This window comes from Notothenia rossii (assembly GCF_949606895.1).
Source record: "Notothenia rossii genome assembly, chromosome: 5".
Taxonomy (NCBI): domain Eukaryota; kingdom Metazoa; phylum Chordata; class Actinopteri; order Perciformes; family Nototheniidae; genus Notothenia; species Notothenia rossii.
The window spans coordinates 21,354,390-21,373,198 of NC_136903.1; the positions used below are offsets into that span (position 1 = coordinate 21,354,390).

General features: G+C 42.6%; 1 protein-coding gene across 2 annotated transcripts in view; it reads right to left on the reverse strand.

The window, feature by feature from the left end:
• Nucleotides 1–997: 997 nt before the first annotated feature.
• The window catches only part of furinb (furin (paired basic amino acid cleaving enzyme) b), an 83,037-nt gene continuing 65,225 nt past the window's right edge, over nucleotides 998–18,809 (reverse strand). For both annotated transcript variants that reach the window (XM_079679967.1, XM_079679966.1), the window contains exons 10-16: nucleotides 10,924–11,024; nucleotides 8,678–8,781; nucleotides 6,255–6,372; nucleotides 5,860–6,039; nucleotides 5,517–5,644; nucleotides 4,496–4,624; nucleotides 998–3,124 (exon numbers count right to left, since the gene is read on the reverse strand). In XM_079679967.1, the coding sequence (XP_079536093.1) occupies nucleotides 2,418–3,124; nucleotides 4,496–4,624; nucleotides 5,517–5,644; nucleotides 5,860–6,039; nucleotides 6,255–6,372; nucleotides 8,678–8,781; nucleotides 10,924–11,024 (1,467 nt within the window). In that variant the 3' untranslated portion in view covers nucleotides 998–2,417. The remainder of the gene's footprint in view (nucleotides 3,125–4,495; nucleotides 4,625–5,516; nucleotides 5,645–5,859; nucleotides 6,040–6,254; nucleotides 6,373–8,677; nucleotides 8,782–10,923; nucleotides 11,025–18,809) is intronic.

Sequence of the window (18,809 nt, forward strand, 5' to 3'; positions counted from 1 at the left end):
ATCAGAGACAGTGTTGAACACGACAAGAACTCCAAAAGTCCTGTTTCTTTGTTGAAGCTTCATAAAAATGGATTAGGGACAAGGGCAGAAAGAATGGCTGCCTGAGACTTTCTCAACCCTTCTGTGAGAGAATTGGAAGGGAAACTGAAAGTCGGCTGTATGCCTGAGCATCAGATGGGATAATGTTTGACCAGCTGGAATAATGAGACTGGAATCTCAGTGTCCAATTGATTTGAATGTGAAATCAGCTAATAGCTCTCTGATTTGTTGTTTCAATTAATGTCATGTTTCTTGTTGCCAAGCATGATTCAGTGGACAGCATGGCACAGAACATGACGGCTAATAATACCCTACAAGCTAAAGCACATAAATGGAAGACAGTGAAAACCAGCTCTCAGAAACTGGAAATGCAGGTATGAATCGGCAGACAAAAGACTTTCAAACCCATCTGGATAAAAATAATAAATAAAAACACTAATTTACGCACACGGTTATTTTCACACATGCATTTATAATAAAAAAGCAAGAGGCATCGAAGGTTCACTGGATTGTGTAGCCTGTTCTCCCGGCAGATCTAATTATGGGCCACTGAATGAATGTACCTTCACCCATGTACCCAGTTACCTGGCTCTGCAGAGGCGGATACAAAGGGAAGCGGCTAATGAACAAAGCTGCTACCAGCTGCTATTGTTTCCCCTTGTGCATACAAACCGTCTCCATTTATTTCAATTTCAACTTTAAGGGGCCACCATGTTGAAGCTGGAGAAAAACGTTTTCTTCAGGGCTTTTTGGCACCAAACTCCCTGCATTGGAGAGCGAGGACAAGAGAAAACCCTGGCACCCTGTTAAAGCTAAACGCCCGTAGTGAAGGGAACACATTTGCTACGAGATATACCGCCATGAAGAAGTGATGAACCATCTGCTATCTCCCTTTGTGTGTCAGGGGCTGAGAATGAGATGCATAAAACACTAAGAGTTTAAGAAATCTGGCACACAGTTTATCTATGCAACAGCAAAATTGGTTTTATTCCAGCATGAAACTGATCTCCACAATATTAACATCCATTGTCAGTTAAATAAAAAAGGATATAAAACAAACATAGAAAATGCTGTACAAGATATCATGACTACTATTTTAGCCTTAAAATCCAAAGGCTTTGACTGTACGTAGCTAGTTCTAGATTAGGACATAAAGCACGTGTTTGTTTATCAACGTATATGGCGCTCATAATAGAAAAGGAAGGAGTTTTCCCTGACGTCCTGGGAGAGGAGCCCCAAATCAATATATGCTCTGTGGGGAAAATGAAGTGAAAAATGATCTAATTTCTCACTGTCAGCTACCGGGAAGAAAGTAGTACAGGTCAGCTGAGCAGCTTAGGGCTAAGTGTATCTTCATTTCATCCAAAAAACAGTGCTACTCCACAACAACTCAATGAGATTTTATGACTAATATATCTCATACGTCTGTGCTGCGGTGGCAATTCCCTCTGGGACTTGATTGAAAACAGAGCATCCTCCACAGTTCCCTGCTTATCAAACAGCCGGCGGGATGTTTTATTATGCCGTCCCAGTACGCCGCAGAAATCTTCAATTTAAAGTTTTCTTACTATTAATGAACAACGCTGTCAACTTCACGACCGCTGGCCCAATCTGCCAAGGAATCTGATACAAATATATCTCCAATTTATTATGTGCCTTTGCTGAGGGCCAGGTGTTTTTGTTGGGGATGAATCAATGCATATATCAGAAAGAAATGCACTCCAGTGGCTCAGAGAAGCACTCCAGACATCTTAAACATGGAGTTCACTTCCCTCTTCAGAGCGTACTCTTCAGCCTGTCAGGGCTGTATAATGTTCCTCTGTACTTCTGGAGGAGCTTTCACAAGTCTGAATAAATAAGCCTGATAAATTCATAAGAGCTCCGAGACAACAGTGCTATTTCAGAAACTGGGGGTGTGGAGTTTGAAAAAAAAGGGCATTAACCAGGCAGAGGGAGTTTACAAAAGGTGCTTTTGAATTGCATTATGGGATTCAGGGTTTTAGATGTTACTGTGGAATAGAATCCAGGATATCTCAGCCTCTGCTGCTTTGATTTGGACATATTTCCTAAATTTCTTCTTCCTTTAAGCCCACAAACTCTATGGGAGTGCAATACCACATTTCTATTAAACGCCTTCCACAAATTGGTCAAAATATGCTAAGCAGGTCATCAAGGAAATAAATAAGTAACATTGTTGCATAACACCTCAAATTGGTGATGAAGGTGCATAATGAATACATCTGACATCAAAATATAAATCAAATAAGATACATTAATAAATACATGAACAAATTGATGTGCTGTCGGACAGTAAGGCCTGTGTTTGTGTGATCCTCCTTCATGTCTCAGCTCAGCACAGTCAGCTCTAAAGGCTGACTCTAGATCAGGCTCTGCGTCCTGATGAAAGCTGTCCTCTCGCTGTGCCCGTCCCCCTCCTCGCTGTCTGATTCAGACTGGTAGGTGATGGTGTCCTCGTCCCCCCACACAGTGGGGATCCCCTTGTAGCATATCCGGGCCTTCCTCTCCTGTCCTGGGCCGAAGCCGAACCCGAAGCCCACCCGCACCCCCCTGCTCTCTGAATACACAGAGGGCAGTTTGGTCCTCCAGCCCGGAGAAAAGCCCCCTGAGCGCATCTGCAGCAAGAGGAAGACCCCGGCAAACGCAGCCAGGATGAAGGCACAGCTGAGCACGGCCACCACCACAGGCAGCTGATTGGACGGAGCTACGCTGATCCCCGGAGGCTCCTCCCCCTCTCCGCTGTCATCTGCTGCTGCTGGACTCTCCTGCTCCGAGGGGGCTTCGTCCCCCTGCAGCCCCCCAGCCAGAGGGGACTTGCGCTGCACCTGGTTCTGGTGCAGGCAGGAGGTGAGCACCAGGTGGCTATGGGGGGGGCAGGACAGGCAGTCTGTTGGGCCGCTGCCGGAGCAGGTGAGGCAGGCGGAGCTACAGGGCAGGCAGGCCTGCACCGAGGACAGGTCCACCCAGTTCTCCAGAGAGAGGTTCAGGAGCTGGGGACCGGAGGAGAAGCCCGGAGGACACAGCTTCACACAGCCCTGCAGGAAGAGGGAGGAGCCGGGGCTGCACTCTGAAGGGGGGGGGGGGGGGGGGGGGGGGATAACAGGGAGATTAGGTCACATGCAGTTCAATAAAATAACCAACATTTTCCCTGAAGTTAACTGAAAAGGACCACATCATTTAATAGTATAATTTGTTATTCGCTAAAATTAATTATTTTGTTTACAAATTAACTGCAGTCGAAAATGGCACAATTCTCTTCTGGAAAACCAGCAGAACCTCTTATTTTTAAAAGCTGAAACCATCCAATGCTTGGTGTTTTTGATTAATACATTGGCAAATCTCTATTTCCCAGAGCCCAAATTGCTCTCCTCAGATTTGTCTTTTGTTTCAGTCTCAAACTAATACAATTGTTTGTAGACAAGCACAATTTCCAGCCCAAAAAACCCAGCAAGCTCATATTTAAGAAGCTGGAACTGACACATTAAATATTATTTTTTCGTGTGAATTAACTTAAAGGGTCAAGTGATAATCTAGACGGAAAATAGAAAGAGAACATACAGAGACAGTAAACTAAATTATTCAATCATTTTGATGTTTAGGAAATGAAATAATAGTGACTGTAAGTAGCTGTTGAGCTCACATAGTCGATAAGCAGTTGTTGAATTCCAAAACATGCCTTAACCTTGCCTTGAGTAGAACCATCAAATCGATTTAAACCAATTGTATTTTCCTTTAAGTTAGAGATACTGTAATATTCTTCATATTTATTTAAATGTATGCTTGCCATTTATTTAAAACTTTGCAGAAACATATTTCCATATTGCACTCATCCTCTTTGCACTGACAAGATAGTTCATTTGTTAAATGAAGGCACAATCAGTAAATGGTTTACTGATTGTAAACCCCCCCCGTATAGTTATCGCCAATTTCAAAGCATCCTTCAGATCTGAAGCCCTGTACAAAGTGTGAACAAAGTGTTACCACTGACTCTTGAAATGTATTTTAACTAAATGATGAAGGAGTCTGGAACGATGAATAAGAAAGTGTGTGAAATGCTCGGAAGCAGGATGAAGCTTCCGACCTAATCTTCCTCTTAATGAGGGAGTCATCCTCCCGAGCGTTTGTTGACAACGTAGCACCTCTCGCACTGACGCAGTTTGAAAGTCCCCTACTGCTCCTCCATACGTCCCACACTCAATGATTCAAACTAACATAACATATGGCAATGTGCATATTCCTAGTGCACTCGTAAACAAATGCTAAAGAGGAATGAAAATGGGCAATCTGTATTCACAACCTTAGCGTTTTCACAAGTGGAAATACCTACCACTGTCTGGCCAAAAGCCTGTTTTGTAACAACGAGTGAGTGCCAGCGCCAATACAAATGAGCCCACTCCTCTAAAGTGGCTACTGTTGAAAGTTGGTGCGTGAATCTCACCGATACAGATCTGCTGGGCGTCAAACGTCTTGCAGCTGTTGTTGGACGGCCGAGGGAAGTCCGAAGACGAGGGGTTGATGACGCTGGGTCCGGTACCCCACAGGATGAGGGTGAACTGACTTAACACAGCTGAAGGAGACAGAGAGACAGGAGGAGGAGGAGGAGGAGGAGGAGGAGGAGGAGGAGGAGGAGGAGGAGGAGGAGGAGGGGGAGGAGGGGGAATTAGGCTATGGAAGAAAATAAAAATTGAACACCTCTCAGAGAGGTAACAGTGTGAACTGGCTGAGAAGAGGATATGGGGGTGGAAGAAAAAAGAAACAAGTGATGAAAGCGGACCCAAACACAGCAGTGGAGGAAGAGATACCTTCCCATCTTTTTTTTTCCGGCAGCTCAGAGTAAACAAAGACACACAAGAGTTCTAGGACTTTAACGAGTTAACTCTTCTTGACAATATGCTGCTGTTTGCCTTTTGAAAGAAATGCAGCCCGAAACCAGCTAAAAATATGCGTAAAGCTCGGGTTGGAAATGTATTTTAGGAGCAGTTCCGAAAGCAATGGACCTACAGCATTACATTAATCAAATACTTGTTGTTTACGCTTCGTATGATATGTTTACATTCATAATGATGATTATGTGGGAGTGTTGCCAACTGGGTTAGATTTAGTGACATTGGGAGCTTGTGCTGCTAACAGCTTGTATTAAAAAAGACTTGGCACCGTTCTTTTTTAGTTGGAACATTTTGAAACTCTACATTTGCTGGCTTCTCAATACGTTTATAATCAATAGTGTGCCAACAAGTTTCTTGCACAAGAATAATTGAATCTACATATGAGTGCTTTTCCCCTGGCAACAAAGAATATTTTTATAAACTGAATCATTAGAGGGAGACACAAAAAGCGGAGGATATTTTTTGAAGAAGCACGAACATATGCACGAAAACTCTAGTTAATGAGGGGGCAGCGCATGTTGGCATGATGTGATGTGACCAGAGTGAACAATTAATGGCGATGAGTGAGGTTACCATAGTCACGTCCATTAGCTGCCACGTTTTCTATTTCCAGTGTCCATTCCCCTTGAGGGTCCTCGCCCCATGAGTGGGTGGTCATGAAGGCCCAGTCGTTGAATCCCTCTGAGGAGAAGTCATTGGGCCTGACAGAAAATGTGAGACAAGTTGTTTGAGACACGGTAGAATGCAGAGGTTGTGTTTCTTTCCCGAAGAGTATACCAGTGGGAGTATCTGTGCAGAGATAACAATGAGGAACATGCACATTAGGTTTGTCTCCGTGTGTGGAAGAGACGGAGGGAAGAGAGATTGATATCATGGCTCTCTGCTGGTGTGTACAGATGTGTGTTTTACAGTGTACCTGGGGAACAGCAAGGTGGATCGTGTGCCCAGTGGGCTGATGAGATGAATGGCCAATTTCCCTCTCTGGTTGTGTGAGAGGGTGAGGCGAGCCTGAACGTGTTCCACAGAGTTAACGTACTCCGGTCGTCCCCAGCAGCCATCCACGCTCTTGCTGAACACCAGCTTGTTCCCGATGTCCCTGAAGGTACGGGGGGTGGCGGTTAATGTTGTGTGAACTCAATAAATGGACACGGACAATAGCGCTGTGTTGCAAATCTACGGGACTGTCCCCAGCTCCGAGGAGAATACGGTCACATCTATCAGCCTGAGCTGCATGATAAACAGGAAATGTGCTCATAATGACACTGTTGTTTACACACAAATAGAAACGGAGCTTCAAGTAACTCTCCTTACCTCGGTTCTGTGAGCATGTTGAGAACACACTGATGCTGTGGCCCCACTGTGGTCCAGTTCTGCGCCAAGGACACCATGGCGCCTGCATCCAGAAGCCCGTATCCGTACGAATGGCTCACTGTGGACAGAGAACAAATAATGAGAACGGCAGCTTGGTGGGAGATAACATCACATAAAGGGAAATGACTGTCATTTAAAGATCAGCTCTTTATTGTTATACCATTCCGTTAGATTTAATTGTAAATACACATCATAAATGTAGTTTTTTATTTACCCAAAATCATTTTTGACATCCATTCCTTACAGTTCTAGGCAGAGGTGGGAAGTAGTGGAGTACAAATACTTCGTTACTGGACTTAACTAAATGTATCTGGTATCAGTACTTTACTCCACTACTTATTTTACGACTTTTTACGTTTACTTCTAACATTTTTAACACAAATACCTGTACTTTCTACTTCTTACATTTTCAAAACAGGTTAGTTACTTTAATTTTAATCTGTGTTTGGTGGCCTGATCATTATTGTGGGGGAAACTTCTGTAGCAATGGAGAGTCAGGACTCAGAGAGGCACGAGGAGAGCTGGAGCTTTGACAAACACTGGTGGTTTATTTGGAGTTACGGCCAGAGAACTGACAAGAGGTGGTGTGTCACGAGTTGACCCAGCGGTTGCCAAACCAATTCTGAAGAACTCTTTCTGTAGCTCGAGGTTTTAACTAGTTCGGAGTGTAATAATCAACATTCTTTATCAGTGAGACTAAACAATTATGGACCCTGAATCTAACTAAACCTCTCATCCATAGAAAAGGATGTGCGCCAGGGAACCTTCGTCCCTGAACAGTAAACTACCTCATGGCGGCTTGTGCTCTGTCATAGACTGGCAACAACAATGCGCCCAAGCTGCTCCTCCTTAAGAGAGATAGCAGCAATACACAAGGCCGTAGACCTATGCCATGGGAAAGGAGACAGTGAGAGGAGAAAATGATGAACTGTGTCAAAGGTTGAATACCTAAGCAAATTATTCCCTAACAATTATTATTTAGAGTCATTGCATTCCTATTGATTTGAACAAGATCCGTGTATCCATCATGTCCTGGTCTTCTCCAAAGACGAGGGACCAATGAAAACGTTGTCATTTTGCCGTTGTTCAGCATCGAAACATTTATTAGCTAACAATGACATTATTGTCCTATTAATATAAAGGGAGGTCAGTTACTCTTTAAAACAGATGGTAGTTATGCGTACTTTTTACTTAAGTACATTTCGAAGCCCATACTCCTTTACTTTTACTTGGGTAAAGAAGTTTAGTCAGTACTTCTATTTTTGCCAGAGTATTTTTAAACACGAGTATCTGTACTTCTACTTGAGTAAAGGATGTGTGTACTTTTGCCATCTCTGGTTCGAGGCAAAAATAATGTCAAGGTTTTTTCTAAAGGTGGAGCCTTCTTGATATCAAGAATTGAGCAGATTCCAACACCTAAACATGTACTACTGTACCATCTGAATTTAGCAACCCCTTAGCTCCCTCTGCCTCTGCTTATACATCCATTACTCACCCCTGTGCCGTGCATGAGCATGAACACCCCCTGCTGCTGATTGGCTGGAATAGTGTTGTGTACAGCAGCGCACAAACAGATAGACAGCTCAAGGGCTGTGAGGAGGTATTCGCTGAATTTGACAAAAAGTGTATTGGATTACAGTTGCTGACTCCACCTTTTGTGTGCTGCCATTACCAGCTATGTAGTTAACGAGGCTGGAAAGGACGTTGGTGGTGCACTTCTCAAGTGAATGATTGTTTGGTGGCCAAGGACAAGACGCGTGTTCATGTTTGTAAATCGGATAAGAAGCCGTGAAGCTAATGGGGTTGTCGTTCAGAGTCAGAGGTCTTGTGTTGCATAGCAGCTGCTGTATGACTCAATGAGAACGTCTGCTCTGCCTGAACACTGACATTACTGCTTCATGCAAATATGCTTTAAAATGAAGCCAGAAAAATATAAAATATAAATTATTTACAGTTGATTTACTGATATGATATGTATGTTGTAGCAAACAAGAAACAGGATTAGCAATTAGAGTGGAGATGAAACAGCCAATCACAAGTAACCAATTTGACCCACATTCTTTAATTGGCTGAAATTAGGGCATAATGTAACGCTTTGTCAAGTTGGTCGACCTTGTTCTGTCATCCCATTGTTGCAAAAGGGAAAAAAAGGTAGTGGAACATGAAGGCAAACGTGATAGCTCTCAGAGCAGGGGGTCTGAGTGAGAGGTGGTTATTGTGTGCTTATGTGAATAACAGCAATTTTCCTATTCAAAATAGAGTTTCATTGTATAACGCATGTGCTAGAAACCCTTTTTCTGTGCTCAAATGTGACACAATAAACTATAAATATCTGTGCTGGATTTCGATTCGTCGGCCTCTACCTCTGCGCCCCCCCCCGTTGGTCTTCCAGTCTCCGGCGCTGAGGTGTCCGGGCCGGGACGTCCTCACCACCAGGTGCTGCATGTCCCTCCAGGTCAGGTTCATACTGCAGGGACACAGGAAGGAGAGCAGAGTCAACCTACTGCCTTTCAGTAATGTTATAGCTGAAGGTATTATGCACAATATTAAACAATACACACAGGTTTCGCTGACCCCGACTGTTCGACAATACAGCGGAGGAAATACGAGGAGATGAGGGATATAGAAGGTCAGGAGTCTGTAGACCAGGGGTGTCCAAACTCTTTTCACAAAGGGCCACATACAGAAAATATACGAAGGGCTGGGCCACTCACTAGAGGTATATTGCCTCATAAGTTAGCAAAATTAATCAAATGTAGGTAAGTTATGCTTAATACTTGAATATGCTCTCCATTGGGTTTCATTTATTTTGTTAGCAGCTCATTCCTTAAAACAGAAGCCTCAGATTGCTTATAAGAGGAAATAAGAAGGGTTTATTTCAAGCGTGTTATGAAAATAAGTTATTGGGCTTTTTTCTTATCAGCTTAGATTTGATATGATATTTAAAAATGTTTTCAACTTGAATTGACTGAATTTGTTTGAAAAGTGGGCTTATCAACACATGAATACTACTGTTTAATATCTGTTTTCATCTTTATTTAAGAAGTATAATACAAGACAAGTTTCATTTGTGGGCCATACTCCATTATACTTTTTGAATTTGTTGAGGGCCGATTAAAAACGGCCCGCGGGCCACATTTGGCCCCCAGGCCGCAGTTTGGACACCCCTGCTGTAGACACACCTGAAATATGATCCACCTGAGCATATACAGTGAGGAGGAGCTATACATTTCTGAAATATAATATTGAAACTTAGAGGAAGCCCTGAGGTGTGTGTCAGTCATCCATAACAAAGGTAGGGGCTCACATTATGGTTTTAACACAGGTGTAAAACACCAGTATTAAAGCTACATCATAACCTATGGTGTTTAAGGGCAGGGAACATTGTAAAATATTGTCTAGAACACTGCAGAGGACCGAGTCTAGACCTCTCTGTAATGATAGTTTCTAATGGGGTCGGGGATTGGGGAATGAGGTCACCTTCCACACAGTAGAAGCCCAATAAAAAAAGTGTTTTTGTATTATGTATTTATTATTAGGCACAGCAGGGAAACATTCCGAGAAAATGTCAAAAATGAAGGAGAAAACCCCGCTCGGTGGTTTACGATAATCAAACCGTGAATCACATTGCTTACAGAGTGCAACACGACAGAAATAGAAATTGCACTGTTGCGCATCATCTCTGCCGTGCTCCGCATCAGCATTCACATCTCATATCCTCTCATGTGTTATTAATGGACAAGATCCCACCCCCCCCCCAACCCCCCACCCCCATCTACTCAATGTCACCTCAACCAGGAGCCAAAGGGGGGGGGAATAATAAAATAATAAAACAAGCAGAAAGCCAAAACTCTCAGCCTATTAAATGATTCCATCTCTGTGAACTCCAGTGTGGTCCCAGTCTGATAAAGCAGCTCCCTGTTATTACGGCTGCCTGTCAGGAGGGGAGCAGACGCTGACTCCACTCTGATGTGAAAAAGTGAGAGATAGTCTTTGTGGGGTAAACTTCGGGGTCTGTCACTCAGTGCCCTTCTCTCATGATATCAGAGGTGAGATAAACCAGGCTCTGCAAATGTAAACCTGATGTGAACACTGGGAGGTAATCCTGATTTGATTTTGACACCTGTCAGCGGCACGTTAATGTGGAAATTAAGTGAATTATGCAGAGTATGGGACGGCTGGCTGATAAGAGGACTCTACGCACCGCGAGATATGACTGCAGATACGGACATAATGGAGAACACATTAACGCTGCTGACAGAAACTTGGATTCTGACACTCCTGAGTGAGCGATAATGAGAGATTCCAGTTTAAAATCTCCACTGCCAGCCCTACAGGTATCTAGATGTCTGTGTGGGCTGCCGCTGCTGATTTGTGTGGCTAATTAACTGATTATCAAAAGCTTCATTTGCTGAGGAAAGAATCTGTGGGCTTGGATTTAGGCCAATGTCGACTCCCAGACGCCTGTTAGCGCACATACACGCTTCCCATGAGCATAGCAACTAAAGTTTACAATAAAACAAGATTCCAAATGCGCTTGCTGTAGAAGGCTACAGTAGGGTTGAAAACTAGCTTTATTATAGGAGGAGGTTGTGCTGTTCTCACTCACTTAGCCTCCAGAGCCAGAGCGATGATCCCAGCAGCCAGCGGGGCCGAGGCCGACGTCCCCGTGTGAGAGTCTGTGCATTTCTGCCTCAGGTCTGTGGTCACCTTGAAGACAGGGAGGGTGCACAGAAAATACAGAAGGTTAGACACAGGTAATATGACACATTGACTTTCCCACATCAGCATGAGTGCAGATCAGGGGGAGGGAGGGTGGCAAAGGGGAGGGATGGTGATGAAGGGAGATTTGCCTGCAGCAATCAGAGGAGGCGGGAAGGGGGAGGCGGAGAGAATGATCTGGTAGGTTCAGTCTCAGGCCGGATGGATCCCAGCCAAAGGGTCACTGAATGTCAGCCAAATCAGCCCCGTAAGGTCGGATGTCGGTGTTGAAACAAAGTATGTCCGCACTCCGGGTGCACTCAGTCACTGCCAACGCCAGAAAGCTAATGAGGCCTGTCTGGGTCACGGTGGGAATGACAAGAAGCAAGAGAGGGCAAGGAGAGCGCTGAAGGTCAGGGACGGATTCCTAGGTTGGCAACTTTTGGTATGACAGATTGTGGCACTAATGGCCATTACTCGTGGCAATACATCCATGTGTCCGAGGAGAAAACGATAGGAGGTGTCTGCAAAGGCCACCTAGTAGATATAGGTACTAGATAAAACAATGACATCATTCATTACTCATTTCTTATGTGCATTCACTTCATTCTTTATTTCTCATGAAAATAAACGCTGCTTTTCTGATTTTTTATTATTATTTTAACAATACAAATAATTTTTGGTGTTTTCTTTTACAAGTTCACCTAGGAACCTTTGATGGGAAATGTTAACTATATTGTGACATTTTATACTTCAAAAAATAGTCACAACATATATACATATTAACCTATCATTTAATACAAGTTAGTTGCTGCCCTAGAGTGATTTTGTTTGTGGCTTTAAAAAGCAAGTAATACACCTAGCAGTGTCTTATTACTGTTGGAGATTATGAGGATGTTGCAAACCAACCTCGTCTCCGCGTGTCGTTTGACAAGCTAGGTGAATTCGGGAGAAGGGAGGGAGCATGGGACACCATATTTGGAGATAGTGCCAGACGCTGGAATGCTTCCCTCGTAAAAAATGGGTGTGTGTGACACAATCTTGTAGCAGATGTGTATGTGTTTTCATTGAAGTAAATATAAGAGCTACATGATTACTGGTCAACTATACCTCTGTTCTTATTCTTTCATGTGTGGGTACTAAATGGCTACAAACATTGTGGAGAAATTAGCTTAAACATCTTTTATTACTCCATATGAAATGGAAACAGTTTTTATGACAGGGACGAGAGAGGTGGGGGAGGGACGCATTCCAGGAGTTTCAGCATGTCAATTGTCAGGGGAATCGACTTGTTTTCAATAGAGGTGTGTGGTTAGTTACTTTGTGTTAATAATAGCAGTATGTGTAAAGGAAGCTGGAAATATACAATGTGAAACCTTTTATTTGAAGTAAAGATGTGAACAATAGCTCAAACAAATGGAAGGGCCATAGGTAAGCCTGTGAGAAGTTTGACTATTTGGAAAGCATCTCTAATACTGCTTAAGAGCATAGGTAATGTGTTCCTCGTTGTTATTGATATGAAAGTAATTAACATGTATTACGTATATTTAGCCAACTATAACAACTATATCTTAAAACATACTTTTAACTTGTGTGTGGCAGTCAGGAGGCGGGAAGATGGACTCGGACAAAGGGCCATAAAGGAGATGTGTGTGTGCTGGCTAAAAGCTGCTGTGTCGCACTGATTGGGTGCGACAGGCCATGTGTTGATCTCTGCCAATAAGATGACCTCTGGGGGAATGCACGTACACACCTCCTCCTGTGTTTTAGTATGAAAGACTGTGTTTTCCTTTGGTTCGCGCTCTTGTTTTTCACCAGCCGTTCCTGAGACCTGTCTCACACACGTGGTAGAACCTGAGCCCGGAGTACTCTGCAGAGTGCTTCGTGATTTCTTTGTATTTTGTATCGTTACTGTATATCATTAAAAGCCGGATTATTGTTTAACTTGTATTCTGGTGTTTCTTAATCCCTTTATTTTCCCGAACTCACCCAGCTTAGCAAACGACACGCGGAGACGAGGTTGGTTTGCAACATCCTCTAAATCTCCAACAAATGGTGACCCGACGTTTCTGAGTGGGGTGTTTTCGGGGAAGAGACCACCAGCGGCAAGAGGACGGAATAGTCCAGGGCTAAACATCTCGGCCTCTTCTGACAACTACAAACAGAGCTCTGTACAATAGGCTACCAGGTGAGCAAACACGATTTAATTCGAAACCTGTGATTTGACCATATTCCAAATTTTAGGGTTGTCAGACGAAGTTTACAGTGTTTTTTTATAGTAACAATGCAAATGCGTGTTTTAGTTGTTAAAACCGAATATTGAGTTTCGGCAGGCCAGAAGGGTATTAAAGTCCCTGGCTTGGAAGTGGAGGTATAAGAGTCCCCACAATTAAAATCGGATATCAAGTTCCGACAGGCCAGAAGGGTATTGAAGTCCCGGGCTTGTAAGTGGCGGTATTGAGTCCCCACAGTTAGACTGTCTAAGAGTAGTCAGTTGGTTGTATTAAGTCTCCATATAAGACTGACCCAAAATAACGAATCCACAGCTCGACGGGGCTGGAGATGAGTTATTTGTTATAAGTGATCCAAAGGAGAGTAACGCAAACTTCAGAAAGTCATTCTGAAGTGACCGGGCCTCACTATATCCTTTGGTGTGTTGTGAATATTTACTGGTAACAAGGACAGTAAGTCAGATCAATAGATATGAACTCTGTGAATATTTAATGGTAACAGAAACAGCCTAAGTCAGATGAATAGATACGAAGTCATAATGTAAGGAGAATTTTAACGAGAGGAGCGTGAGTTAAGAGCTTACGAGGACAGTGGGTTCAAGCAGAAATATTGAATAAAAGGATAGCAGAAGAGTTCATTGTTGAAAGAAGCCCCCCTTTTCCAAAGGAGAGGCTGAGAGCTACAGCAGGGGAGAGAGACGGGGGTGTCAGTATTTGTCTGTGAAAGTTCCCCCCACCCTTTTTCCTCTCGAGAGCAGCAGCAGCAGCCCGGAGTGTGTCTGCTTGCTTTTTTCTCTAGTGATCTGAAGTTGGAGCGAAATACATAGAAAATGAACAGATCAAGGTGTGATTTGAAGTGGTAGATATATTGAAATAAATAAGAAACAATGATTTGCTGCTATTTAAATATAGTCTGTGAGAACTGATTGATACCGTTGCATTGCGTTGTGAATTTCATGGTATTTGTCATTAACTAAGGATTGTACTTAATTATATTCCAAGGGGAAAATTATATTAAATACAGGAACAAAAGAGTAGAAAGTAAAGAGAAGATTTTTGTGAGTTCGTCAGAGGGAATCTGTTAATGTTTAAGCATGACAGAGGTCCTGCACGAGGTTTTACTCCAGCCATCTCACACGGTTACACAAAGGGGTGATTTATGAGAAACTTGTGGTCAGGAGAAATGAGATGTTTTGGAGAGTAGACAGAGAGAGAGAGAAAAGTAAGGTTGTTTCTAAAATATAGAGAGTAAAAGTTATATAAAGTTAACTACTATTCGGGAGAATGTCATATTGTTGAATGAGTAACCTAAAATAAGTGAAGATGGTGAAATAGTTTGATTAAGGATACAACCGGTAACAACTGATTAAATACACAGTGATGGTGTACATGAACATTGAGAGTAGATTAAGTTGTTTTGTTCTTCATGCTTTTCACCAGAAGTCATTTGAATTGTTATTATTTTTAAGTCGTGTTGTTTTGTGTTATATTTCTAGACTATAATGTACCCACATGCATGTGGTTTCTTTGTCCCAGTTCATTTTAAAGTCAGCCGCCTCATGGCTAAATCTATTTGACCCCATGAGGTCAAGAGTCATTCTGTTAGACCACCATCTTGTGAAAGACAAATCATTGTTCTTTTGTCACATTTTGAATTAGAAAAGAGTTCATTTTGCTAGATCAATTTATCTATAAATGTTGTAGTGGGAGTTTTGTGTTTGCTAACATTTTTAGGAACGACAACACTAGGAGATGAGTAAACTCAAGAATCCGTGGAGTGTAAATACATTAAGAAAAACACATTTTTATACTCTAACTTTTTGCACATCATAGACAAGGTATTTAGACAATATAAATAAATATTCACCAAAAGTAATAAGTAAAATGGAAAGTAGACATGGGCCTACACTTGAGTCAAAGTATATTACTGTGATCTGATCAGTGTGCTCTGCAGGTTTACTATTGTTCTAAGTAACAGTGGGATTTAAAATATTGGAGAAAGTATGGAGATGTTCTTTCGTAGTGTGTGAAATATGTAATGCTTGAAACAGGTATTTCAATTTATGGAAGAAAATGGTTTCCTGAAAGACTCAGGTTGGGTAGATATGTAACAATGGATGAAACAATTTATAGAGGGAGTTTTTGTAATATCATTAGTAGACATTAATGGTGTTGTTTAGATGGCATTTAGCAACTAAGACATATAGTATGATTAGAAAGAGACAGAGTGGAAAGGGTTGGATTGATTCAATCTCAGTGTGCTAGACTTCTTATGGATAATGCGTCCCGGGACCTGGACTCCCCCTCTGAGTTAGAAAGGCTACGACCCCGTCCCTCCAAGCAGACAAAAGACCCAACCCAAAAGGAGGCTCCTCCTTCTCCATCAAACAGACAGAGAACCGGAGCTGAACCGTCTCCACCTGAGGCATCCAGAACCAAACCGCTTGCTGACATACAGAAATACTCTCATCAGTCCCTCAGACAGGGCATGAAGCTGAGCCACGAGATTTGGCACAGGAGCAGAGTGGGGGACATGAGAGCAGAATCCGCCCTCCATGAAGCAGCAGAGAGACTGTAAAGGGGAGATGGAATGCAAAGCAGTGCAAAGAACAGTGGCATGATGTGGGCTGCAGATGTGACTGGGCCAAAGGCTGCCTAAAACAGTTACAGCGGATGGATTCAAGAGCTGATGGACTGAAGAGAAGACAGAATCAGAGGAGTTGGCATAGTCGATTTGAAGTGAGGAGGTCGGGGTCACGGCTTGAGACAACCAGGGGAGGAGAAAAGGAGAACGGGAATGAGTGAGTTTACACATAAACACACTTATTCACAAAACGCGCATAGAAGACACCACATTTAAAGAACTTGAATTGACTTGATAAATAAGTAAAGATAAAAAGAGGTATTAACCATGAATTAATCGATTGGTAAATTCAAAATAGCAGTAAAGAGGAAACTATTAATGTAAAATGAGAAAATCATCCTAAAAACACACTGAGGGTTAAAGGGGGAGACATGAGGGAAATATGCACTACACTTTAAGCAGGGGGTGTTTTGGAGTAGCACAGTGTAGAACCATATTCTTCAATCTTTCCATCATATTCATAAATCATTCTTCAAGAGACTTTTATTCATGTGTGAATAAAGCAGTGATTTCATTTGTTACAATATTGATTTCACCATTGTGGCATAGTTATTACCATAGGAGGGCTTTAGGATGGAAACTGTTTTTAATCCTTGATAAAGTAAAGGGTGATGGTTGCATGTTCGGACACCCAAGGTTCCACACACTGCTAAAGAGTTTAACATTGTTTTTAAGTAGACCAGAATTGAAGATGAATGAGTATAATGAGCTATGAAATGCAGAGCTACACAGATCCTAGTAATGTTTTGACTTAAGATAATAGTTATGTACACAAGTTTCTGAATTAGATTTCTTAGACATTTTAATACTACTTAGTTGTAAATAAATTGCAGTAGTAGTAGTACTATTATGAAGTGAGTTTTGTACCAAGTTGCAGGAAATGTGGGAAGCAGCCGTCCCGATGACAAGTTAGAGATATCTGACTTAAGGTGGTAATCGTGAATTGATAAATGATGGCGCTCCATATATGACTGATTTTTGTAGACAAAGGATACTGGCCTATGCTGAAATATCAAAGTCTCTGCAGGGCACGACACATGGCCAATGAAACTGAGACCAAATGACCTTTGACCCTGACTGACAGTGTGACTTGAGAAAAGCACTATCAATGACTGACTCTGGGGCTGACCAAACTTGACTTTACAACCTGACAGTGTGGGTGTGAATGAATTTCTGCATGTGATCAGTGTAACTGCATGATTCTAAAACAATAACTAACCGAGCATGTCTTTGGACTAATACATTATTTTGGAGCTCCATGGGAAACACAGGTTTCCTACAATTCCACGCATTTGGAAAAAGCACATGTGACCCGTTTCTAATTCCCACAGGAGTTGGCGGTTTGCAAACGTAAAACTCAAACTAAAATCTAAAGATTCTGTTTCTTTTAGGACTGCCAGCTGGAAATGAACACTTATTTTCCCTGGAGTGTTTACTGTGAAAGATGATGGATATACTTTTGTGAATGATGTTTGGTATTTTCTTATAACCACTGGTTACCTGAAGGTTTTCTTCCCATACAGGATTTTATTACACATGTTTACATGTGTAAAAAGGGGGAGTGTGGGATATTTTCATTTAGGGACTGGAAGAAACCTGCCGCCCCAACTCAGATGTTCAATCTGACCATTGATTGACAGTTTTAGATTTAACCTGCTCCATATCTGGGGATAAGATACTGTTTGATGAATGTTGACATGTTTCTAATATTGATTGAGTTATAACAGGTAACACAGATGCAGAATCAGTGGCCAAGGGGCTACTGAGAGAGGTCATTCCAGAATGAGAATGAGAAGGTGAACTGTGATAATGAAAACAATTTGGTAATATTTCAACAGGTATTAAAGTAACTGAGGTTTGAAATGTAGAAAGAACATATTACAGCTAAGTTAAAACATAGTAATGTAATGAGATAGAATTTAATTTAGACAACATCTTGTAACTAGCCTGGTAAAGAAGTAAAAGCCATAGACTGTTTAGATCATTATGGGGATGTACATTTAATTTAAAGTCATAATGGAAAGACAGTTGATGACAGTATGTTGGATTTCTGTATTCATTTTTCAGCTTGATAATATCCAAGCACTGACAGGTAGAAGCAGTCTCGCCTGGAAATTATTCACTTTGTCAGTATCATGATTTTAGTTGTTTTTAATCCATAACATTAGTGTGTTTCTTTACCAGAAACATTAGCAGTTCATATTATATTTAGATTTTAAATGGGATCTCAAGGATTTCATTTATAATAACACAGATGCTTGTCAGGAATTCAGAGCTATTGAGATATGTTATTTAGTTCACCTGAAGATGTTGGGGTTTATTTTGTTGACACAGGCCAAGTATTAGAATTCTGAAGCGGCCTACCAGTGGTGGGTCAAACACCTGAGGGCCCAGAAGCACTGAGCGTAGACTTGAGGGGTGGGTATCAGATTTCTCCACACAGGTTGCTGACGCCAAAAGGGGGACCCGAGGAGCAGGAGGCCGACACAGCGGAGTTCGTCAGGCCTACGTGACTCAACCCCAGGCTCTCCGGCCTCTACAGAGTGACCCAGAGGACATCTCATGCCGTCCGCCGAGGAGCAAAGGGGGACATCTGGTACTACTGGAGCCAGTGTGCGGCGAGGAACACTCCGGCTAGGACCTTGGAGGACATCAGGACGGACCTGGCTATCATCAACGCGGACATCCCTACAGTAGACGACTTGGAAGGAGGCGTCAGCGGGCTGGGGGACTTCTCGAGGCAGCAGAGGAGTCTACTTCTCTCTGATCAGATTAATCAGTTCCACCTTTGAAGGAAAGGCCGCATCTCCCCCTCCCTATCAGCTGCCCTTGTTGGCGTATTCTGCTGAGGGGGGGGGGGGCCTGATGATTCAACAACACGCAAGGATGCTGCTGTCTGGCACTCAGGCTCTCACTCTG